This window comes from Ovis aries, chromosome 5 (assembly GCF_016772045.2).
Source record: "Ovis aries strain OAR_USU_Benz2616 breed Rambouillet chromosome 5, ARS-UI_Ramb_v3.0, whole genome shotgun sequence".
NCBI lineage: Eukaryota > Metazoa > Chordata > Mammalia > Artiodactyla > Bovidae > Ovis > Ovis aries.
In genome coordinates, this window is record NC_056058.1 from 17,070,740 (window position 1) to 17,096,262 (window position 25,523).

A 25,523-nucleotide genomic window follows, 5' to 3' on the forward strand; every position below is an offset into this window, starting at 1 on the left:
CCGCCCGGGGTCCCTTCCCCCATCCAGCTCTCTGCATTTCCGCCAATCAAACGACATAACCGCCAACCTATTCAGCCTAAGCTAGCTCGCCACGGGACCCTCCCATATCCTGAAGACAGACTCTGCTTGGTTCTGCTTTATTGGCTCGAGTGACCTTACCGCAGACTTGGGACTGCATGCAACGCCCTGTTTCTTTAAAAAAAAGCGGGGGAGGGAAGGAATCTCGGACACTCTCTAGAACGTTCTATTAAAACAACAGCTCTCTCACACCCGCTGGAGGCTGCACGGCCTCCTACGGTGATTAGCCCAGTCTGTTTGCAGACCTAACTTGCTTCAAGGTGTCTTTGTGCCCCACTCGCCTGGCACTGTCCACACCTCCCTGAGACCGGGCCACTTCCTGGTCGCGCAACCCTGGGGAAATTGCATCACTCTGAGGCCTGGCTTCCTCACCCGGAAGACAGAACTGACTACGCATTGGCCCAGTTGAGCATGGGGAAAGGGATGAACAGCGGTTAGAGGAGGTTACTCAGGAACAAGGAACCTTCTGAGATCTTCAAAAGCGGCACTATGAGAAGACAGACAGACAAACAAACCTAAGGATTAAAGGTACACTGCTTATCATCAGGCTTTAAAACTCACACAGGCAATACCAAGACTTTGGTATGGATCAGTTGCCATGTTGCCCATGCAGGAAGAGAGGGGTTTGGTTACACGAATGTACGCATTGGTCAACATGCCAAACCATCTGCTTAGGATGTATTTCTCACTGTATGCAAATTTCCTCAGAAGAAACAGGAGCTACAAACAAACACTGTACTTAAGGACTGGCCGGCTGGAGGGTCTACTGGTGACATGAACTGGAACTTTCTCTGCAATGCATCTCCCAAAATAAGATGGGCTGGTGGACGGACAGAGGCAAAGACAGCTGTGTGATGTCAGCGATAAAAGCCACGGGTAGGTGTTTAGGCGTTCATGGCTCTTTCGACTTCTCTGCATGTTTTTGAATGTAAAAATTAAAGTGCATGGCGCCCAAGCCCACAGCAGGCATTCAGAAATAGTCACTGCCTTCAATGTAAGGATTCGATCCTATCTGCCTTTGCATGATGCCACGAACTGTTTAGCCCGTGCCCATGGGAGGTCTTCAGAAATTCAGCAGAAGGACCTTTTGCTGAACACAAAGACTGGGGGGCAAACTGTAATTAGTATGGACGTCCCCAAAAATGAGCCTCTGTTGGAGGTAGCAGCAAAGAGGCTCCGCTCCCCAGAGACCGCATCCCAGGGAAGCGCCACTCCCAGCCCTGCCTTTTCTCCAGCCGCACAGTGCACATGACCACAGTGAGTAAGTTCCCCAGCTTCCCTTCCCCAAGCGGGGCACGTTAACTCAGATTGTTAAGACATTCGAGTCCTCATATCTCCCACAGGAAGGAGGCGAGAGGTCTCAGAGGGCTCCTTGAGCCCAAGAAATTAATCATCAGGTCTCATTTCCAGGAGACAGGCAGGATCCTCCCAGCCCCTAAAAAAAAAAAAAAAAAAAAAAAAACTCCTGGCCAGGCGGACAGCATCTATTTTTCAATTTAAACACCAGATGGCGGCAGCATCCAGTTTAAGACATGACAACAACAAAGTCAGAGCCCAAAGGAACACTTTTATTCCTGGGTAGTCTCTATACCGAGGTCACCGAGGTCCCTACAGGCCACTCGCCTTCCAAGGTGGCCCCAGCAGACAGGAAGGACACTTTCCGTGGGACCATCTTCTCCCACTCAGGGACACCCCAACATAGCCTGGCCTGCGGTCCCCTCTGAAGACACCAAGAATGAAAACTCCCAGGGGTGTCACTAGAGAAAGCATCTCCAAAGTGGGCAGCTGATAAAGCCAAGGGGTGGGGGGCATTTTCAAGGGCTACAGGGGGCTGTGGTGGGGAATCTCGAAGAAAGGGAACAGGGCCAGCTGAGCCCACGCAAAGCACAAACCCCCATTCAGGGGCAGCCCCACCGCCTCCGCCAGGGAGGAGGCCCAGGAGTGGCGGAAATTCCTGATTAACAAGCACCGTCTCTGACTCTGAATAAGCTGATCCCAATTTCTAGAAAACCCCATGGGGGTCGGAAAATAGTAAGGTGCTAACCGACCGTAGACCTTTGGGGTGTGTTTCAAAGAAAAATCTGGTCTCTTCCGTCCGGGTGTCTGAGTATTGATTCTAGGCTCTTCCTTGAAATTCATCAGCCCTCCAACGGCCACCTCCAACTTCTTTTTTCTAGAAATTATTTTGAGGGGAGCGTCCACAAAAGGGAGGGCTGGGAGTTTAAAAGACCTCCAAACGCAACAGATTTGAGTGCCCGGCTGCCCGCCTGGAGTGTCAGTCTAGGAGTCGAGCCTTTGTTCCTCGCTCAGGCACTGGAGGTTTCTGTGGAGAAGCAGACCGGACGAGGGGGGTGGGGGGGGTGGAGTGTGTGTGCCCTGCCTGGATGAGGCAAGAACAAAGGTGCTGGGCAGGCAGGCGGGCAGCCTGCAGAGCGAGTTTACCTGCTTGCCCCGGTAGAAAAGCCTCTGCAGGCCTGGCTCCACGTGGAATAGCTCCTGGATCTTCTTTCTCAGCTCCTCCACCTTGGTCAGCCTAGACAAGGAGTCCACGGTGTGGGCCACCTTTCCATCCATGGTGCGAACCTGGATCCACATGGTGCCTGCTGGTGCTGCGAGGATAAGGGAGCGAGACCCCTGGTCAGTTCTGCCGTCAATACCACCACCATGGCCGTGCCATATTCGGGTCATCCTTGCTATTGTCCAGACGGTGGACACCAGGTAACTCTCGGAATGCCCTCCCAGCCCCTTATTCCCTATAGCCTGCCACAGCTGGCCCAGGCCCCAGGCCCTGAATTAAGAGATAATGCATTAATGAGCAGCACTGGTGGAGGATTAAGGAGGGACGGGAAATTAGGGGAGAGTAAAAGACACCTTGGGCTACTCAGTCAACGAACCCTGCCTTTCACAGGGGAAAAAAAAAAAAAAAAAAACCACATACCAGGATTTAAAGGAAAAGGGCACACAGTCAAAGGGCCGAGCTTGTTCATTCATTCATTCATTCATTCCTTGGATGAACACTGACGCGAGAGGGAAACCCAGAAGTCCCGCTCGGGTTGGAACTTACGAAGTCCCAGGGAACTCAACTAAGTGGGACCGAAGGGGAAGGAACCCACTCGAGACCCGGGAGCCCGGGACTCCGGGTGCCCGCGGACCCCCACCGCACCCCAACCCCGCGCGCGCGCGCTTGCGCGACGCGGCGGGCCCCGCTGTGGCCATGGCAACCGGCCGCCCCGTCCCGGCCACCCCGCGCGGGCAGCGCTACTCACTTCTGCCCCACGACCGCTCGGAGCTCCAGCCCGCGTTTCCCGGACCCCGACGCACGGCCCCGGAGCCCCTCTTGTTCTCTCGCTCGCCAGCGCGGGCCACGCCAGCGAGCCCACGCCCACCCCCACCGCCGGGACGGCCAAAGGGCCCGCGCGCCAGGTCCCGCCCCCTTCACTTGAGCCGCCTCACTGATTGGCTCCACCGCGGTCGGCCGCCCCGCCCTGTTCGCTCCTCATTGGCCCATACGCGCCTGGAGAACTAAGGGCGCGCGAAATCGGGCTCGGGCGCGACAATTGAATCGCGGGGCGCCCCGCGCGCAGGCGCGGAGCCTGACATCCTCCCCCGCGGCTCGCCGGGCCCTCCCCCACCGAGCCGGCGCGACCCCCGCGGGGCGCCTAGGATGTTCCGCTCGCCCCTGCCAGAGTCTGGGCTTCCGGGGCGACTTCTAAGGGTCGGCAGGGTGGTGGGCAAAGCCGGAGACCGCGTGTAGGGTAGCCCTGGCGCGGGGGAAATGTACTCCCGTGCTGGCAGAGCGTCCCGGAAAGTTTTGCAAAGTCAAGGCGCCGGGTGCGCCGAGTCCGGCCCGCCTCCCCCCGTCCGCGCCTTGGCCCGGGCTGACACCCCAAACGGCCTGACCGCTCACGATCCACTCGCCTGCTTGCGCTCTGGCCCTTCTGAGGATGGCAGAGGAGCCGCGTGTGTGGCCAGGACCCTGCGCAGACGTGCGTGCGATCCCGAGCGCCCGGACGGCCACCACTGCCCGCTGCGCTGCCAGCTGCTCTGATTTTTTTCCCGCGAAAACTTGGCGTTTGGGAGTTGCGGGGCCACAGGAGGCCGCGCCGGGGGCGGGCGCCTGCCTGGTGATTGGCCGCCTCAATGGCGGGAAGCGAGAAAGGGGGTGGGGGGCGCCCCCGCCTCTGTCCACCCCCCCCCTGCCCAGCGGGCCACGGCCCCGCCCAGCCCTGCGCGCTCTGCTGGGCTCGCCCAGCGTGCAACGGGGCCGGTGGCGGGACGTGGGCCCCCTCATCATGGGTGCTCTCCATGAACCCTAGGGATCACCCCCAGGGTAGACACCCCTGACCTCCTAAGTCTGTCCTTCAGCCCCTCTTACCAGGCATGCACTGACCAGTTGGGCAGGAAGACTGGAATCTGTAAATTATGCAGGAGAATTTGGGGGTATCTCCCAAGAGACCTCCTGCACCCCGATGACGGGCCTGGTCGCCCCAGCTCCGTTTCCTTGCGCCAAGGCCCTCCAGCGCTCCCCACCCTACCCACCCGCAGGGCTTGTTTGCTGGTTTTTCCCGCCTCCTTTTCCCGCCTTCTCCTGGCTGTCCAGGCGGGCAGGGCTGCCCTCCCCCCTTCGCCCTGCCTGCTCTGCTCTGACCAGTCCTGCCGGGCACACAGTGACCCATTCTGGGCACCTACAAAATGCCTGAACAGGGTGTTCAGAGCTGGGGGCCCAAAAGTGGGCAAGGCCCACCCTGTTGGTGGTCTCCGAGAGGTTAAATTCTTATCTGGGGAGACCAGCAAGAAATGAATCAATAAAGCAAATCATTTCAGATACCACACTACCATGAAGACAGAACAAGAGCTGGAGAGTGACCAGCAGCCATGTGGGAGGGCGGGGAGAGGAGGCACTCTGGTTGAGGTGGAGAGGTGGGCCTCTCTGGGCACATGACATTTGAGCTGAGATCTGAGATGAGAAACCCCGAGGACAGACGGATCCAGGCGGAAAGAGCAAATGCAGAGGCCGGAAAAGGCTTAGAAATGGACAGAGAGCTGGGCAGATGCAGTGAAAGGGCGGGCGGGCGGGAGCGGATGAGGTCAGAGGGGTGTCATGTAAGACCTCACAGGCCACCAGGAGGACTTTGGTCTTTCTCTGGAGAGCAGTGGATAGAGTGGGAGGGCTGTGAGCTAAAAACCGACACGCTCCGATGTGTGTTTTCACAGGGTTTCTCTGGCCACACACGGAGTTCCTTCTATCTTGGCTCTGGTATTTCTGCTTTTACTTCTCCCAGCGGTAGACAGACGAACGGCCCCCAAAGATGTCCGCATCTTAATCCCTGGGGTCTGTGAATATCATACCTTCCATGGCAAAAAGGGACTCAGCAGATGGGATTAAACTAAAGATTGTCAGATGGGGAGATTATCCTAGATTATCTGGGCTGGCCCAGTGTCATCATGAGAACGAACGTGAAGTCACTCAGTCATGTCCGACTCTTTGTGACCCCGTGGTCTGTAACCTACCAGGCTCCTCCACCCGTGGGATTTTCAAGGCAAGAATACTGGAGTGGGTTGTCGTTTCTCCAGGGGATCTTCCTGACCCAGGGATTGAAGCCAGGTCTCCCGCATTGCAGGCAGACGCTTTACCGGCTGAGCCACCAGGGAAGCCATCATGAGGGGCCTAGTAAATGAAAAAGAGTGGCGAGAGGATCAAGTCAGAGAAGTGAGAATGGGAACAGAGGATGGAACGATGATAGCAAAAGGCAAAGGATATGGGAAACCTCTAGAAACTGGAAAAGACAAGGGACAAATTCTTTCCTAGAATTCTAGAACGTAATCCTGCCAACACCTTGACTTTAGCTCCATTTCATGCTTCGGACCTCCCGAACTGTAAGAGAACTCAGTTGTCTTGTTTGAAAGCATGGAATTTGTGGACATTTGTTACAGCAGCCATAGGAATACACTCCAATCACAAAGTCAAGATGCTCCTATTAATTTTCCCTCACTTTCAGGATTTCACCAACACAGCTGAATGCGTTTATCAAAACTAAGCCATCAGCTACGTGGCAACCATGTTGTAGACGTGAGCAGGTAGCCAGGCCTCCCCAACGTTGTGTGGCAGGTGAGGTCTTCCATACTGACAACATCTCTGCCAAGAACCCAGCCCATTCCTGGCAAGAGCATAGCCTCTCTTTGTGCCTGCTGTCAAAATTCAGCATGGCTGAAAAAGAAATAGACCCTATATTCCCTGTGTACATTTGGTGCAGGGCACACAATCCAGCCTCTTTGGATATCTGAAGTTAAGCAATACAGAAAGAGGTGTCTGGTTTTCCCTGCAGAAAAGACCTTGAGCAGTGGTGATGCTGGGCCCCACCCAATCTCTCTACTCATTTCAAGAAAGTCAGAGGGGTTGCTTGGGTTAATTAACAATCATGAACAAGAAACTATGCCAAGCGTCTTTAAAAGAAGCTTACCAATCAGTTGGAAAAGCAAAATGTTGATGTCTGCAAAAGACATCACATCAAATACAGCAAGATATGACATAGTCATGAGGCCTGCCAGAGCCTGGAGAACAGACACTTCCTAAAGCTTCTTCTGTTTTTCTGTCCCTCCTACTAAGGCACCAGCCTACATACAGATCAGGCACCATGAGGATGCAAATGGCTTCAGTTTCCCTTTTGCAAAATGATATGCACTTGACAATCATTAAGTCATTGAACAGACTTTAACTGCCCTCCCTTTTCTGCACCAGGCCCTGGGTCCAGCAAACCAAGTCCCACTCTAGAGGGACTTCTTGGCAGTGGAGAAGCAGGAAGGAAGGACAGGCACCAGTTGTGTAGGGAGCTGGTGCTTTGTGATGGTATCCATGATCACGTGGATACCACCTCCAAGACACAGCAAATCCCATGTTCTAGATATCGCTATCATTTTCCTTCTAATACACATTAATAGAAATAGAGAGCTATTAAAAAGAAAATGATTGGGACTTTCCTGGCAGTCCAGTGGATAAGACTCCACACTGTCACTGCTGAGGTCACAGGTTCAATCCCTGGGCAGGGAACTGAGATCCCACAAACTGCACGGTATAGCAAAAAAAAAAAGTGAAAATGATTATTTGCATAGGACCCAGCATCCATGTGTGAACCCTGAGGGGGGTGCATGTGCCGCAGCTGGGGGCCATCCAACGGGGCAAAAGATACCCCTGGGCTCATCCCCTCTCCATCTGTAAATGAAGCTGATGATGCACGTCTCACCAGAGATCCTGGGAGATTTCTTCCCACCCAGGCCCCAGACATCTGGCAAGATGACAGGTGCTCCCTGTCTGCCAGGAATATTGCTATCTTGTGGTTTTCTTATTTGTTATTTCCTAGAAAAAAGAGGTCAGGCTGCCATTTCATCAACCAGTGAGGCCTTTGGGACTGTCAAACTGCCGCCCACCCCCAACAACCTTGCCCCCACCAATCCTGGCCACTGGGAACCCCTTCCCGGAACCCTGGCTGGCTGATGTCACAGACAGATGACCTCACTGCGGCCGAGGATCTCTGTGACATGGGGGAGGGGGAAGGATGTTTCTCCGTCACCCCAACCCCCCATGTCTGTGGTGAAGTCGATCGAATTAGTGCTGCCCAAGGATGCAGTCTACCTGGCCGGCTGCACCATCGAAGGACAGGTGATCCTAACTCTGAACAGCACCCTGGTGGACCCCATCGTGAAGGTGGAGCTCGTGGGAAGAGGTTACGTGGAGTGGAATGAAGAAACTGGGGCGTCCCGCGATTATAGCAGAGAAGTTATTTGCAACAACAAGGCTGACTATGTGCACAAGACAAAGACATTCCCAGTGCAGGGTAAGGACCAGTATGACTGCCACTGTTAGCCAGAATAGGAAACCAGGGTCTGGAAGATAAACACATCTGTCAGTCAATCAACAAACCCCCAGAGATATGAGAAATGGGCAGAGGCCTGGCTCCTGTGATCACAGGGAAAGAGAAAGAAGGGAGAGGATTAGAAGAGATCCTCGAGGGAAGCACTGATGAGCCCCCAGCTCTGCCAGATTCAGATCTAAAGTCTGGACAGACTTCAGGGAGCCTGGGCTGCCAGGGAACTATAGGTCCTTTCCAAAATGAGTGTTTCTGGGTAGGCCACAGTCAATCAGAACGCTTGACCAATGCTTGGTTGAACAAAGTTTCATTTCAGATTTTTTTTTAAAAATTTTAGATAGGGTCGCTGGGGAAGGTCACCAAAAGACTATGGAGCTCAGATCTAGTGATGGAAGGGGTCCCTGACTTGCAGATACCCAGATGTTGTTTGCACATTAGTTGCTTAGTCTTGTCCAACTCTTTGTGATCCCATGGACTTTAGCCCACTAGGCTCCTCTGTCCATGGGATTTCCAAGGCAAGAATACTGGAGTGGGTAGCCATTCCCTTCTCCAGGGGATCTTCCTGACCCAGGGATCGAACCCCGGTCTCCCGCATTACAGGCAGATTCTTTACCATCTGAGCCACCAGGGAAACCCCTGCAGATACTGCTGGACCTTAATACTCAACAATCAGGCAGCCTCTCTCTGTCTCAGTTAACCCATCTGGAAAATGGGAACAGAAGTCCTGCCTCCTGAGTTGTCTTGAAAGAAAGAAAAAAAGTGAAGTCACTCAGTCGTGTCCTACTCTTTGTGACCGTGTGGACTGTAGCCCGCCAGGTTCCTCTGTCCATGGGATTCTCCAGGCAAGAATACTGGAGTGGGTTGCCATTGAGTTGTCTTGAGGACTTGATTTAATGGCATGTCTCAGTCTCAGAATAGCAGGGGTTATATAGTAAGTGCTGAATAGGTGTTAGTTCTTTCAACCAAAACAATTCTTCAGCTCCTCAACCCCCACAGCATCAAGTACCACCCTTCTCCATTTCCAAGGGAAGCATCGTTTCCCCTCAGGAGCATCAGCCTCAATTCATTTACGCCACAAGCAAACATGTATTAAGCACCTACTGTGCACAACAACCATGCCAGGTACCAGGAAAGCAGCAGCAAAGAAAACAAGAAAGGTCCCTGGCATCCCTGGGGTTGACTTCAGACGGGGAAGACACACTCACAAGAGGGTTTGGGAGAAATGTAAGAAAAAATAAAACAGGGAGGTCACAGAGACGAGAGGGCAGTATGAGTCCCTCCCTGGTCCACCACCATCACTTGGTCAGTCAATCTGCTGTATGCTGTGCAGTGAAGGCCAGCCTCTGCCAGGGCAGGGAGATTTGCCTGCCTCGGGCCCCAAGATGTGTTTGTTGAATAAATGCGTGATCGAACCTGCAGGCCAGACCTCCAGGTTCCCAGGCCCAGAGCAGGGGTGAGCAAGTCCCGGTGGGTAGTTTGGGGTGACCACCACCCCCCCAGAGCTTCCATCTCCAGCCCAACTGAGGTCTAATATTTATGAGCCTTGGCTTTTTCGATCCCTAAAACTCAAGAGCTAGCTCAGGGACAGAGAGGCCAGATTCAGAAAAAGCTAACTGCCAAAACAATAAAGAAAGAGAAGGAGGGAAGAAGATTCTAGAACCTTCTGATGGCATTGGTGTGTTTTGCTTTCAGATAATTGGTTAAGTGCAGGCAGCCACACCTTTGACTTCCATTTCAACTTACCTCCCAGGCTCCCTTCCACCTTCACCAGCAAAATCGGCAACATCTTTTACTTCATGCAGGCATCCTGCATGGGTCGGGAGCACATTCTAGCCAAGAAGAAAATATACTTGATGGTTCAAGGCACTTCCTCGATTTTCCACGCAGAAAAATCATTGCAGGTAGTGGGGAACGAGCGGGAGCAGGGGTAGGGCTTGGCCTTAAAATTCCCCAGGGATAGGGGATGGGGCAGGAGCGGCCAGGAGACAGGGAAGGCCCCAACCCAGAAAGAGAAGGGAAGGTGTTGGCCGCTCCTCCAACTCAGGAGTTTTGCAAAACGGGGAATCAGAAACCAGGGCGGGAACTAAGCCAGTGGCTCTCAACCAAGGTGATTCTGTTGCTGCAGGGGACACTGAGCAATGATGTCTGATGACATGTGTGGTTATCGCAACTGGGGAGGGGGATGAGTGCCATCGAGGGGATGGGGGCCAGGGAAGCTGTTCAACACCCCACAGTGCCCCTCACAAAGAAGGACCTGGCCCCCGAATGTCCTTGACCCCAGGGTAGGTAGGTCAAGAGTGACCAGATGCCCAGCTCTGATCACCTGACTGAATGTCCCAGATCCTCAGTGACTCTCTGGGAATGGATAATGGAGATGGTACCCTCTCCCTACCAAGAAGCACAGCAAGGGGTCCCCTCCAACCAGGGAAGGAAAGGTCTGGTAGCGTCGGTCACCTGAGCAGAGGAGGTTTGGTTTCTGTATGGCTTCTGGAGGCCAGGTGCAGAGGTGGAAGTGAAGGAGGGTAGAGTTCCGTTGAAGTCACTTCACCTCCCTGGGGGCTCCTTTGTCATCAGAGCATGGTGGCTGAGAGTGCCGGCATTTTAGTTCTCAAGGTCCAAGTTAAAATCCCAGCGTCCCCACCTACCTGCTGTGTAACCCTCTGCAAGTGATGTGGCCTCTCTGTGCTATTTCCTCATCTGTCACTTGGACACAGAGAGGGTGCCTGTCCCCTAGGTCTCAGGAGCAGCAGTCAGTGGACTTCCTGTAGCTTCAGGGCCTGGAATGGTGCTCGGCACTGGTGGCCGGGGAAGCCTCTTAAAATATTTATGCCCCATCAGTCCTTTTATTTTTAGGATTTTTTTTTATGTAAACCGTTTTAAAATTCTTTATTGAATTTGTTATAATATTGTTTCTGTTTTGTTTTCTCTTTTTCTGACCGTGAGGCATCTTAGTGGGATCTTAGTTCCCCAACCAGGGGTTGAACCCTAGTCCCCTGCATTGGAAGCACAGATTCTTAACCACTGGCCCATCAGAAAAGTCCCAGGCACAGTCTTATCTGCGTAGCAGGGAATCATCTCTAGCCTGGCCAACCTCAGAGGAGGAGGATTCCAGCGCAGGTAGATGCTTAGAGGGGTGGATCAGAGGTGAGCAGATCTGAGCTCAAGGCCTGCTTTCTGGGTGACCTTGAGCAGACTCTGGTCCTCCCTTGAGAGCTAATCTAGAGTGCAGGGTGCACAAAACAGAAATTGGAGCAAAATGCTGGTGTGGGGCCAGACCTGGATTGAAGTCTCTGCTGCCAGATGCTTCATTAGCAAATGGCCTTGGGCAATTAACAGCACCTCCTAGAACCTCGATTATCCTGATCTGTATGAGGAGCGGTATAATGAAAACAACACTTTCTGCGATCGTGAGGGTCATGAAGCACGCAGCACTATGAGTACACATAGAGGACTCCTGGTGCATGGGAAGAGCTCAAATCGCTACTACAGCAACAAAGGGAGTTATTGCATATATATTTTGAGAGTATGAAAATATTGTGTTTTTTCAACTACTCAGTTTAGTTCAGTTGCTCAGTCATGTCCAACTTTCTGCGACCCCATGAACTGCAGCACGCCGGGCCTCCCTGTCCATCACCAACTCCCAGAGTTCACTCAAACTCATGTCCATAGAGTTGGTGATGCCATCCAGCCATCTCATCCTCTGTCGTCCCCTTCTCCTTCTGCCCCCAATCCCTCCCAGCATCAGAGTCTTTTCCAATGAGTCAACTCTTCGAATGAGGTGGCCAAAGTATTGAGTTTCAGCTTTAGCATCAGTCCTTCCAATGAACACCCAGGACTGATCTCCTTTAGAATGGACTGGTTGGATCTCCTTGCAGTCCAAGGGACTCTCAAGAGTCTTCTCCAACACCACAGTTCAAAAGCATCAATTCTTCGGTGCTCAGCTTTCTTCACAGTCCAACTCTCACATCCATACATGACCACTGGAAAAACCATGGCCTTGACTAGACGGGCCTTTGTTGACAAAGTAATGTCTCTGCTTTTGAATATGTTGTCTAGATTGGTCATAACTTTCCTTCCAAGGAGTAAGCATCTTTTAATTTCATGGCTGCAATCACCATCTGCAGTGATTTTGGAGCCCCCCAAAATAAAGTCTGACACTGTTTCCACTGTTTCCCATCTATTTCCCATGAAGTGATGGGACCAGATGCCATGATCTCCATTTTCTGAATGTTGGACTTTAAGCCAACTTTTTCACTCTCCTCTTTCACTTTCATCAAGAGGCTCTTTAGTTCCTCTTCACTTTCTGCCATAAGGGTGGTGTCATCTGCATATCTGAGGTGATTGATATTTCTCCCGGCAATCTTGATTCCAGCTCGTGCTTCTTCCAGTCCAGTGTTTCTCATGATGAACTCTGCACATAAATTAAATAAGCAGGGTGACAATATACAGCCTTGATGTACTCCTTTTCCTATTTGGAACCAGGCTGTTGTTCCATGTCCAGTTGTAACTGCTGCTTCCTGACCTGCATACAGATTTATCAAGAGGCAGGTCCAGTGGTCTGGTATTTCCATCTCTTGAAGAATTTTCCACAGCTGATTGTGATCCACACAGTCAAAGGCTTTGGCATAGTCAATAAAGCAGAAATAGATGTTTTTCTGGAACTCTCTTGCTTTTTTGATGATCCAGTGAATGTTGGCAATTTGATCTCTGGTTCCTCTGCCTTTTCTAAAACCAGCTTGAACATCAGGGAGTTCACAGTTCACGTATTGCTGAAGCCTGGCTTAGAGAATTTTGAGCATTACTTTACTAGCATGTGAGATGAGTGCAATTGTGCGGTAGTTTGAGCATTCTTTGGCATTGCCTTTCTTTGGGATTGGAATGAAAAGTGACCTTTTCCAGTCCTGTGGCCACTGCTGAGTTTTCCAAATTTGCTGGTATATTGAGTGCAGCACTTTTATAGCATCATCTTTCAGGATTTGAAATAGCTCAACTGGAATCCCATCACCTCCACTAGCTTTGTTCGTAGTGATGCTTTCTAAGGCCCACTTGACTTCACATTCCAGGATGTCTGGCTCTAGGTGAGTGATCACACCATTGTGATTATCTTAGTCATGAAGATCTTTTCTGTACAGTTCTTCTGTGTATTCTTGCCACCTCTTCTCAATATCTTCTGCTTATGTTAGGTCCGTACCATTTCTGTCCTTTATCGAGCCCATTTTTGCATGAAATGTTCCCTTGGTATCTCTAATTTTCTTGAAGAGATCTCTAGTCTTTCCCATTCTGTTTTTTCCTCTATTTCTTTGCACTGATCGCTGAGGAAGGCTTTCTTATCTCTCCCTGCTATTCTTTGGAACTCTGCATTCAAATGGGGATATCTTTCCTTTTCTCCTTTGCTTTTCACTTCTCTTCTTTCCACAGCTATTTGTAAGGCCTCCCCAGACAGCCTTTTAGCTTTTTTTGCATTTCTTCCTATTTTAATCCAATTGGAGAGGGCAGGGTGAGGGCAGGAGCTGGTGGACCAGTGCAGAGGCTACTACTGCTCTGGTCCAAGCAGGGGCAGAGACCTGACCCCCCCAGTCTGTCCTCCTCACACCAGCTGAAAAGAATCAGGTGATGAGCCTCCTCTGTCTTCCAGGGCTCCCACCTCCCTGGGAGTAAAAGCCCATGACCTCCCCATGGCCCACAAGGCCCTTCACGACCTGCCCCATCCCCTCCCTGCCTTCTCTCTCCTCCCTCTCTCCCCCTCTCACTCTGCTCCAGCCACGTGGGCCTGCTCGCTGTTCCTCCAACACAACATCCTTTGCATGTTGTGTGCCCACTGCCCAAAACCCTGTGACAGGATCTTCCAATCCCTCCCCTTCCTCCTTTAAATCTTTGCTCGGAAACTACATCTTCAGTCACCTGCTTCAGTGATGGCCGGACGAACTGCCACAACCCCCACAGAAGGCAATTTAGCCACATCTATCCAAAGGAAAAGAAACACGTACTTTGCCCCAGCCATTTCATTTCCCTTCTAGAAAATTCTCCTACCACTGTCATTTCCTTGGTGTGATAGGACCTTTCCATGCATTGCCTGGGAGGCCAGAAACTGGTAACCACTTAAATGTTTGTTGCAGAGGGAATTAAGTAACAGTTCACAGTCAAAGGTCAACTCTATAGACAGAGCAAAGAGAGAGAGAGAGCAAGACACAGCCAGAGATGAAAGAATGAGGCAGCTCTCGGTATCAGCACCTCCTCATCTCTGGGTTGGACGCACAAAGCAAAGTTCAGAACAGCGTGTCTAGCCTGCACCGTTGGTGGTAAAAATAAGAAATGCACAGAACTTCCTTGCAGGTGTAACAAACTGTCTCTTTCCAGAGACCAGAGAAACTGGCAACAGACTGCTGCTGGCTGCCTCCTGGGAGGGGAGAGGGGGGAGGCGGGGGGAGCGGTGGAGAGAAGCAAAATTTTTCTCCTTCCACTTTTTTTTTTTTTAACATCTTGATTGAGATACAATACACGTACCTTATTATTCTTCCCTTTAAAATGTCCAACTCCGCGGCTTTTCATGCATTCACAGAATTGTACAGCCGTCACCACTGTCAGTGTCAGAACACTTTAATGCCTCCCCTCCCCCCCCATAGAGAAGAAGGCTGACCGCTGAAGAACCGATGCTTTCAAACTGTGGTGCTGGAGAAGACGCGAGAGTCTCTCGGACAGCAAGGAGATCAAACCAGTCAATCCTAAAGGAAACCAACCCTGGATATTCACTGGAAGGACTGATGTTGAAGCTGAAGCTCCAATACTTGGGTCACCTGATGCGAAGAGCTGACTCTTTGGAAAACACCCTGATGCTGGGAAAGACTGAAGGCAGGAGGAGAAGGGGTCGATAGAAGATGAGATGGTTATGGCATCACCGACTCAATGGACATGAGTTTGAGCAAGATCTGGAAGATAGTGAAGCATAGGGAAGCCTGGTGTGCAGCAGTCTATGGCGTTGCAAAGAGTCAGACACGACTGAGGGCCTGAACAACAATCAAGGAAGTCTTGCATCCCTTACCTGTTCCCCTCAAACCTCCCTTTCCCTCCCTAGGCCACCACTACATTCACTCTCTGTCTCTGGGGGGATTTGTCCGTTCTGGACACTTCCTGTTTTAATAAATGGAATCAGACACTATGTGGCCTTTTTGTGCCTGGCTTATTTGAACATAGTGTTTTCAAGGTTCATCCAGAGACTTCCCTGGGGGTCCAGCGGTTACAATTCCACCTTCCAGTGCAGCGGGTATGGGTTCAGTCCTTGGTCAGGGAACTAAGCTCCCACCTGCCATGGGGTACAGCTGAAAAATTTCTTTTTTAAAGTTCATCCACATTGTAGTGTGTGTGTGTCGGTGCTTTCTTCCTTTTTAAGGGTGAATTGTCTTTCTACAGCATGGATGAACCACTTTCTATGTATCTCTTCATCACTTGATGGACATCGGGTTGTTTCCATGTCTTGGCTATTAGGGACCATGCTACTGCTAACATAGGTGTCCACGTTTTCATGTGGATGTATTTTCCTTTCTCTCAGGTAGCCATCTAGGGGTGGAATTGCTGGGGCATATGGTAATTCTACATCTTACCTTTTGAGGAGCAATCAGACTCTTTTCCACAGTAGCCGCTCCATTTTACATTCCCACCAGCCATGTACGAGCGTTTCGATTTTCTCGATTTTTCTACACCCTCTCTGTGTACCTTTAGAATTTTGAAAGACATGACCCATTGTCTTGGAACAAGCAGTCCCGTTGGGTACAGCACTTGTCCCCAAGACATCTCTCTCCTAACCATCAAGTCTGAGGGAGTCTCCTTTACCTTAGCCCTTTGCCATAGCCTCATAACTTATCTCAATCAGAAACCTACCATTAAAGGACTTCCCTGGCGGTCTGATGGTTGAGACTTCGCCTTCCAAAGCAGGGGGTGCAGGTTCGATCCCTGGTTGGGAAGCTAAAATCCCACATGTCTTGCAGCCGGCGGGAGGAAACATTAAACAGAAGCAGTACTGTAACAAATTCAATAAACCTCTAAAAATGGTCCTCATTTAAAAAAAAAAAAAAAGGAACTTAAAAAATGTACCATTAAAAAAAAATGTGCCATGTTTATATCCATCTTTCCAATCAGAGCAGGGACTGGACTGGTCTCCACTGCTGTGGGTTTTCCTTGAACTTGGCACCAAGTTGATAAAATGATACTCCTTGAATGAATGAATCCCCCGAAAGTTTCACATATGCCAAAGAAAGAGGGAGATCAGAAAAAACTCCCAGGTTTGGAAGATCAGTGTTGAGTTTGTAACCTAACATTCTTGGAATTCTGGGCTCTTGGGCCACCCTACCTGGCCTGGCAGGGGAATCTCCCCTTGGCCACCGCTGATGTCTCTTGGCACCTCCTTCAGGACCAGGACAGAACTGCTGGCTTGGTCTTGAGTTAGGGCAGCCAGTCCTTTCACGCCTGTAGGGTCCTAACGCATGCAACGAATTTTCGAATAAGACTGGAGGAGCTTAGAATGAAATGGCCTGCAATTAGCCTTCCAAGAGGAGAGAAAGCATGGGAAGTCTGAAGATAGGCAGGGGCCAGAGGCAGAGGGCAGGAGGTGAGGCTGAAGGGGTCAGGGGTCAGCCTGAGGTCTCTGAGATAAAGGGTATTGGATCTAGAACACGGTCCTTCGGTCATGATCCTTTAGTGGGGTATGAAATCCATTTAGCAAGTTGCAGGGCATATTTCTACAAAATGAAAGAGCAGGCAAGCCCAAAATAAAAAATGTGTTTTTTAAAAAATACCAACTTTGTAGGTTGCAAATGTTATTTTCTGAAAACAGTACTAAAGGGTACTATTTTCCTATTTTATATTAAAACAACAACGTTTGCAACCCACAAAATACATTCAATTCAGTTCAGTCACTCAGTCATGTCCGACTCTTGAGCAGGGCAAACGCTAATAGATTTTGCCAAGAGAACGCACTGGTCATAGCAAACACCCTCTTCCAAAATACATAACCATATGGAAAATAGATAGCCATTGTGAGGTTTAATGCATGAGGCAGGGAACCCAAAGTCAGGGCTCTGTGACAATCCAGAGGGGTGAGAGGGGGAGGGAGGTCGGAGCAGAGCTCAAGAAGAGGTGGACATATGTATAGCTAATGCTGATTCATGTTGATGTGTGACAAAAACCATCACAATATTGTAAAGCAGTTGTCCTCTAATTAAAAAAACATTAAAAAAAGAAAACAATACACTGGGAAACAGTATAATAAAATAAGCAGAATAGAAAATATCAGAAAAAATCCATTTGTTGGGCTGCCATTTATTTTTTTAAATGAAAGAAGAGAAGGGGTAAGAAAATATAAAATTTGCTGGGTTGCAACAAACTTTGTTTTTATAAAATCAATGTGTAGGACTGAACATAATAGTATTAAATAAGTAAAATAGGAGAGAATGTACCAGAAAAAATTAATTTGATGGCTTACAACATTTTTGTTTTATATAAAACAAAACGATAGCATAGCATAAGTAGACAAGAAATAACACAAAAATCAGTTCAGAGGGTCCAATCAACATTTTTTTCAGCTGCACCATGTGCTGTGTGAGACCTTAGTTCCCTGGCCAGGGATCGAACCCACATCCCCTGCAGTGAAAGCATAGAATCTCAACTGTTGCACCACCAGGGGAGTTTTTGTTTTCTCTGGATATATACCCAGGAGTGGAAATGACTGGATCATCTGGTAGCGCTATTGTTAGTTTTTTGAGGAACCTCCATACTGTTCTCTATAGTGGCTGCACCAATCTACATTCCCACCAACAATGTACAAGAGTTCCTTTTCTCCACATCCCCATCAATGTTTGTTATTTGTAGACTTTTTGATGATGGCCATTCTGACGGGTGTGAAGTGGTATCTGACTGTGACTGTGAGTTGCATTTCTCTGATGATCAGCAACATTGAGCATTTTTTCCTGTGCCTATTGGCCATCTGTATATCGTCTCAACTCCTGGGTCAGGGAGATTCCCTGGAGAAGGGATAGGCTATCTTCTCAAGTATTCTTGGGCTTCCCTGCTGGCTCAGATGGTAAGGAATCCACCTGCAATGTGGAAGATCTGAGTTTGATCTCTGGTTTTTGAAGATCCCCTAGAGGAGGGCATGGCAACCCACTCCAGTATTCCTGCCTGGAGAATCCCATGGACAGAGGAGCCTGGCGGGCTGCAGTCCAAGGGGTTGCCAAGAGTTGAACATGAGTGAGCAACTAAGCACAGCACAGAGCAACTCTTTCTGGTATGGAAGCCCAAGAAGGGTCTTCACCACGCTCCTTCTAGCTCTTTTATGATATCAAAGACATAACAACAATATAAATGTCCATCATGGAGGGGGTTGGGTGAATAAGCTATTTCGCAGCATACTTCACCGCCGCTGTGAAAATGAATGAATCAGAATGACAGCCACCAACGTGAATGCCTTTCAAAACACAGAATGTTAAGCTAGGAAGGCAAGTTGCTGGAAAACACATGAGGATTGATTTATACAAAGCATTCAAATATGTAAAACAGTATTGTATAATCCAACCACAAATAAATGTATTTCTAAACAATGCAAACATCTGCATGAGAATAACAAAGGCCACACAGACACACAAACACGCATGCGTGCTGCTGCTGCTGCTGCTAAGTCACTTCAGTCGTATCCGACTCTGTGTGACCCCAGAGACGGCAGCCCACCAGGCTCCCCCGTCCCTGGGATTCTCCAGGCAAGAACACTGGAGTAGGTTGCCATTTCCTTCTCCAATGCATAAAAGTAAAAGTGAAAGTGAAGTCGCTCAGTCTTGTCAGACTCGTAGCGACCCATGGACTGCAGCCTACCAGGCTCCTCCGTCCATGGGATTTTCCAGGCAAGAGTACTGGAGTGGGGTGCCATTGCCTTCTCCAACACACGCATGCATACACACATATTTATAAAAGTATCGAGTCCGTCTAGAAGAAGACACAGGAAGCCAGCAGAACTGGAGAGTAACTCATTGTAAGCACACCCCACATCACATCAAATCTTTTAAATTTTATTTATTTTTAATTAAAAAAAGTTTTTGTCACACTGCAAGGCTTGCAAGATCTTAGTTCCCTGACCAGGGATGGAACCTGGGCCCGGCAGTAAAAGTCCTGAGTCCTAGCCATTGGACTGCCAGGGAATTCCCTCAAATCTTTTTAAGTAGTATCCACTAATAAAAAGTAAAGTGTTACCCAAAGTGTTCGTCCGCTCAGCCATGTTCCACTCTTTTGGACCCCATGAACAGTAGCCCACCAGGCTCCTCTGTCCATAGAATTCTCCAGGCAAGAGTACTGGAGTGAGTTGCTGTTTCCTCCCCCACGGGATCTTCCCAACCCAAGGATTGAACCTGGGTCTCTTGTAGCTGGATTCTTTACCATCTGAGCCACCAGGGAGGCCCTAAGAAAGAGTGAAATGTTACCCAAGCCGCACATTAAATATCATGTATATGTGAATTTATTTGCAATCCAGCAGCTAACCAGTTGATATAAAGACAGCATTTTGAAGTTTTTGTTTAAACATGTTACATAATTTCAGTTCTACAGTTTTCATGATACAGAGCCCATAATATTTTTTCCTTAAGTCTGAACTACTTGGGTAAGCCTTAGGTCTTGGGCTATTGACTATAAGATATTCCCTGTCTTCCGGAAAACTAGGGTTGAGAGAAGTCCAGGTACTGGTTCAAGGTCACACAACAAAGTGAGTTACGGATGTAGAGATAAAACCAAGGTCTTGTGAATTTCTTAGGTTTATGTTACAAATAAGGAAATTGACACTCAGAATGGAAAAGGGCTTTGATCGTTTATTTTTCTAAATTGAAGTACAGTATAGTTGATTTACAACGTGTGCCAATTTCCGCTGGACAGCAAAGTGACTCAGTTATACAGACATACTGTTGTTTAGTCATGAAGTCATGTCCGTCTCTTTGCCACCCCATGGACTATTTCCCTGGCAACAATACTGGAGTGGGTTGATATTTCCTTCTCCAGGGGACCTTCCTGACCCAGGGATCAAAACCCCATCTCGTCCACTGGCAGGTGAATTCTTCACTGCTGAGCCTCCAGGGAAGTCCATACACATACATACATTCTTTCTTCAAATGTTCTTTTCCAGTATGGTTTATCACAGGATATTGAATATATTGCCTGTTCTATACATTAGGACCTTGTTGTTTATCCACTCTAAATTTAATAGTTTTTATCTACCAACCTCAAACTCCCAATCCATTCCTCCCCCTCCCCCTTGGCGACCACAGGTCTGCTTTCTGTACCTATGGGTCTGTTTCTGTTTTGTAGATAGGTTCGATTGTGCTGTATTTTGGATTCCACATATAAGTGATATCACTTGGTGTTTGTCTTCCTCTTTCTGACTTCCTCTACTTAGCATGGTAATCTCTAACTGCGTGCTTATCGCTGCAAATGGCCTTCATTTCATCCTTTTTTGGGGCTGAGTAATATTCCGTGGTATGTTCCACATCTTCCTTGTCCGTCCATCGATCCACGGACATCTAGGTTGTTTACACGTTTTGGCTGTTGTAAACAGTGTTGCTATGAACGCAGAGGCGCATGTATCTTCTTGAATTAGAGTTTTGTCCCGGTATAGTCCCAGGAGTGGGATTGCTAGTTCATATCCTATTTTTAGCTCTCTGAGGAACCTCCATACTGTTTTTCCCATAGTGGCTGCACCAGGTAACATTTCCACCAACAACGTAGGAGGGTTCAAAGGGCTTTGGAGAGTCCCAAAGGCTCGAGACCAGGTGGACTGTTAAGTGAGCAAACAGACCTGTGGCCTCAATCCCTCACAGTTGTCGCTCCCCGCCCCCACTTCTTCTAGAACCCTCTGTTGGTGGAGGCTGAGAAGAAGGTGTCTTACAGCTGCTGCAGCCAGGGCACCATCTGCCTGCAGGTCCAGATGGAAAAGAATACCTTCACGCCGGGGGAGAGGGTCATTTTCACCACGGAAGTCAACAACCAGACCAGCAAGTGCATTAAGACGGTCATCTTCGCCCTCTATGCTCACGTACACTATGAGGGCTTCACGCCCAACGCAGAGCGCCGCTCCAGGGTGGATAGCAGTGAGCTGCTCAGGCAGGAGGCCAACACCCACATCACGGCCTTCAACACAACCAAGATCGTCAGCACTTTCCACCTCCCGCCCGTGCTGTCCGTGAGCGGTAGCGGTTCACAGGACAGCGAGATCATGAACACCCAGTACGAGCTGGTCAGCACCGTCCACCTGCCCTGGTCCCTGACCAGTGTCAAGGCCAAGGTGCCCATCATTATCACCAGCAACCCTGTGGACTCAAACCAGACCGCTGCGGGCTGCCGGACCAGGGCGGTGTTACCCGTGAGCCCGGATCAACAGAATTAAATGCCCAAACGTCTAAATATTAAAAGTTTTATCAGACTCTAAGGTAGATCTTTCCTTCACCTCGCACAAATGGCCTTTGGATGAGTGTGCCTGTGGGCAGCATGTGACCCAAACCTCCCCAAGCTCCAGCTGTGCAGGCATCCACTTCTCCCATCCCAAGAAAGATCTGTAAATGACAGGAGAGGCCAGAGCCTTCCAGCCTGACAAAACCTTCCAGGACTCGCCCTGGTTGGCACCCCAGGCCCATCTCCTTGCTTACTCTTACACTACCTAGATAAGGGATCCCCCACTGGGAGTGACCCTGCCCTCCATAGGATATTGGCAAAGTCTGGTTGTATAGGTTGTCCCAACTGAAAGGAGCAGCGTGTGCTCCTGGCATTCACTGGGTGGGGGCCAGGGATGCTGCTCCACAGTGCCCAGAACAGCCCCCACGGAGGATGTGCGTAGTCACTCAGTCGTGTCCAACTCTTTGCAATCCCATGAACTGTAGCCCACGAGGCTCCTCTGCCCATGAAATCTTCCAGGTAAGAATACTGGGGTGGATTGCCTTTCCCTTCTCCAGAGGATCTTCTCAACCCAGGGATCAAACCCGGGTCTCCCCAGGTTTGCAGGCACATTCTTTTCCCTCTGAGCCCAACGGAAGCCCATAGTGGATGACCCAGCTCCAAAGGTCAGCAGTGCCATGGGACAGAGACCCAGGCTGGGGCCATGCCTGGGGACAGATGGTTGCTGAGTCCATAGGCTGGGTCTGTGAGCCTCTTACCCATGTCACATCCCTCCTCTCCTCGCAGCTGCTCCCCTGGGGATCCCCCACATCACTCAGGGTAAAAGCCCAAGTCTTCCAGGTTCATCCACCCACATCTCATCCATCACTAAACCACAGAGGCACTTCTCCAACCTGCCCCCTGTTCAGTTCAGTTCAGTTTAGTCGCTCAGTCATGTCCGACTCTGCGACCCCATGAATCGCAGCACGCCAGGCCTCCCTGTCCATCACCAACTCCTGGAGCTCACTCAAACTCACGTCCATCGAGTTGGTGATGCCATCCAGCCATCCCATCCACTGTCATCCCCTTTTCCTACTGCCCCCAATCCCTCCCAGCATCAGAGTCTTTTCCAATGAGTCAACTCTTTGCATGAGATGGCCAAAGTACTGGAGTTTCAGCTTTAGCATCATTCCTTCCAAAGAACACCCACGGCTGATCTTTAGAATGGATTGGTTGGATCTTCTTGCAGTCCAAGGGACTCTCAAGAGTCTTCTCCAACACCACAGTTGAAAAGCATCAATTCTTCGGCGCTCAGCTTTCTTCACAGTCCAACTCTCACATCCATACCCCCGGGACCCCCTATTTCTCTCCCCTCTGCCTCCACCTGGCTCCCATCCTTCACCTGGGCCACCTGCCCCTGGGTCTCGTGACTCCTAACCTGGTCCCTCACATTCTGCTCTTCCTGAGAATAAAAATCCAGGACACCTGGGTTAATTAAACTTGAATTTCAGAGGAATAATTGTTTTAGCGTAAGTATGGTCCCCACCATATTTGGGGTCTCCTGATGCTTTTTAAAAATCATTTGTGAACGCTCGTCGTGTATCTGATATGCCAGTTTAACTGAGCATCCTGAATTTCATCTGGGATGGGATTCCCCAAGCAACTAAAAGACTCCGCACACAAATCAGGCCATGAAAATCCTTAAACGTCTGATGGTGCTAGTGGTAAAGAACCCTCCAGAGACGTAAAAGTCAGGTTCGATCCCTGGGTCGGGAAGATCCCCTTGGAGGAGGAAATGGTAACCCACTCCAGTACCCTTGCCTGGGAAATCCCGTGGACAGAGGAGCCTGCCAGGCTGCAGTCCACGGGCTCGCAAAGAGTTGGAGATGACTTAGTGACTGGGCACAAGCACTGCTCTGTCGGGTCCCCAAAGCACAGGCCGGGTCCCAAGCAGTCAGGAATGAAGGAATGGGCCAGACTGCTTCTTCTGGGCTAAGGACTCTGAAATATTTCTCCCTGAGCACCCACAGGCTAGGAAATACCCACACCTGCCCCACCCTTGCCGCAGGCCCTCAGTCAGCAGACAGGAGGCTTAGACACTTGAATGGCTGGCCTGCGGCAACTCGTTCGGAGATGCTGTTTTAGATCTAACTCTTTTGAGGAGCAGCAGTAGAGATAGAATGCACAGATTTCGTTCTTTTCTGATTTTGTCTTTGCAAATATTTTTCATGGGAGAGCTCTCACTTTCATACACTTAAAAAAAATAAAAATTTGCTCGTTTGGCTGCTCCAGGTCCCAGCTGCAGCACGTGAGCTCTTAGTTACAGCGTGTAGGATCTAGTTCCCTGACCAGGGACTGAACCCAGAACCCCTGCATTGGGAGCGTGGAGTCTTAGCCACTGGACTACTAGGGAAGTCCCTTAAGGCACTTTATAAGCAGTCTCCAAAAGAGCCTGAGTGGCGGTACTGGCTCCCTGAGGGGGAGGGGGGTCACTGCTGGGTCAGGATGGGGATGTGATCTACTGATCTACCCTGCTGATCCGGGTATGTGATCTACCCTTTGCATTAGTTAAATGGATCCAAGTCTGGGGTGGCATCCTTCAGCCAGCTGCTGGCTTCCCCCAAATTCAAAAAGGCTTATTTTAGGGATGAGTGGGATGATCTTGCTTGCCTTCGTGTCCTTGGCCCTGACCTGAGCATCCTTGAGGCTCTGAAGGCCAGGTCTGGGCCATCCCCACATCCCCAGAACTAGGTCCAGAAAGACTGTGTTCTTCAAACCTACAGAGCCAATGCCTTCTCCAGGAAGCCTTCCAGTCATGCCTCTTGCCCTCCACTGGGTTCCCCCATTGCAGTCTCTTCCTCCATTTGGTCCTGACCACAGCAAAGGCCTTTGCCCAGCTTCATCCCATGTGTGGGGGAAATTAAGGTTGGGGTACCACAGCAGAGTCCTCCTCAGGGCCCCCTGCACTGTGCCAATCCCCAAGTGGTAGTTAAATATATAACAAGTTGTTGTTAATATATAATAACAGCCTTCGGGACTCCACTCATCCTGGATGGCGGGATGAAGCGTTTTAAGAAGGCCAGAGATGGATCATAAGATAGCTGGTGAGTGCCCTTCACAGCTGGGGTTTCATCAGGCTGGAGGAGGGTGCCAGTGAATTGGGGGACAGGGGCTCAGATTCTTTTCCATCTCACTGTATTATCCTTGCATGTCTGTGTGCTAAGTCACTCCAGTTGTGTCCAATTTTTTGCAACCCCATGCACTGTAGCCCACCAAGCTCCACTGTCCATGCGGATTCTCCAGGCAAGAATACTGGAGTTGGTTGTCATTCCCTGCTCCAGGGGATCTTCCCAACCCGAGGATCGAATCCATACCTCTTATGTCTCTTGCACTGGCAGTTGGGTTACTTACCACTAGTGCCAACTGGGAAGCCCACACTATGCTTACTTCATTCTATTTGGGACAAGGGAATTCTCCTCTCTGGGCCTCAGTTTCCCCATCTGTAAAATGGGAGGAACAATAGTGTTCACCTCTAGAGTTTGGAGAAGATTAAAAGGGCCAGTACGTGCACCCCTTTAGGAGAACTTCTAGAACACAGCAAGTGCTGGCTGGATGTCAGTTATGAGTTTTAGGATTTATTTCCCTTCCATGGGCTTCTCCAACTCCAGTAGCTCACCAATCAGGTCTCAGTGACCTCCAAGTCATTGGACTAATGGCCACCTCACTTCTTGGTCCTCCTTTCACTGTCTTAGGCTTTTTACTTGGAAAAATTCCATTTCCTATGGAAAAGGCTTGAAAGAATGATACAATGAATCATGCACCTCGCGAGCCTCTAGCTGTTGATTTGGGCCATATTTGCTCATTTCCTCTTTCCCAGATTGTTTTGCAGGAAATTGTAGCATCACTGTGCTGGGTCACTATACTTTGTAGTTTTACCAATGTTCACCATTTTTATTTTACTTAAAAAAAATGTATTTGTTTAATTGGTTGTGCCGAGTCTTCACTGTGGCACGAGGGATCTTCAGTTGCAGTAGTCGAGCTCTTAGTTGTGGCATGTGGGATCTAGTTCCCAGACCAGGTATGGAACCTGGGCCCCTTAATTGGAAGCATGGAGTTTTAGCTGCTGGACCACCAGGGAAGTCCCCTCATCATTTTCACTTGTACAGTTCAGTGGCACTAAGCACATTC

The 25,523-nt window shown here is 49.8% G+C and overlaps 2 protein-coding genes across 5 annotated transcripts in view; one reads left to right on the forward strand and one right to left on the reverse strand.

Moving 5' to 3' along the window:
• UHRF1 (ubiquitin like with PHD and ring finger domains 1) overlaps positions 1–4,124 on the reverse strand; it is a 35,558-nt gene extending 31,434 nt beyond the window's left edge. Inside the window, exons 1-2 of one of the 2 annotated variants that reach the window (XM_027969835.2) lie at positions 3,997–4,124; positions 2,521–2,687 (exon numbers count right to left, since the gene is read on the reverse strand). In XM_027969835.2, the coding sequence (XP_027825636.1) occupies positions 2,521–2,673 (153 nt within the window). In that variant the 5' untranslated portion in view covers positions 2,674–2,687; positions 3,997–4,124. Of the gene's footprint in view, positions 1–2,520; positions 2,688–3,344; positions 3,493–3,996 lie in introns of those variants that run through there. The other variant, XM_027969834.3, reaches the window with a different exon arrangement.
• On the forward strand, positions 460–22,840 carry ARRDC5 (arrestin domain containing 5). 3 transcript variants are annotated; one of them, XM_015095879.4, is made up of 5 exons: positions 460–954; positions 2,593–2,796; positions 7,437–7,910; positions 9,636–9,844; positions 20,815–22,840. In XM_015095879.4, the coding sequence occupies exons 3-5, from the start codon at positions 7,583–7,585 to the stop codon at positions 21,349–21,351; spliced, it is 1,074 nt and encodes a 357-aa protein (XP_014951365.1). In that variant the 5' UTR covers positions 460–954; positions 2,593–2,796; positions 7,437–7,582; the 3' UTR covers positions 21,352–22,840. The 3 variants fall into 3 exon arrangements, 1 of the variants encoding a protein (XP_014951365.1); XR_009600824.1 differs by lacking the exons at positions 7,437–7,910; positions 9,636–9,844; positions 20,815–22,840 and adding an exon at positions 14,503–15,099; XR_006059883.2 differs by lacking the exons at positions 7,437–7,910; positions 9,636–9,844; positions 20,815–22,840 and adding an exon at positions 14,567–15,099.
• The last annotated feature ends 2,683 nt before the right edge of the window (positions 22,841–25,523 follow it).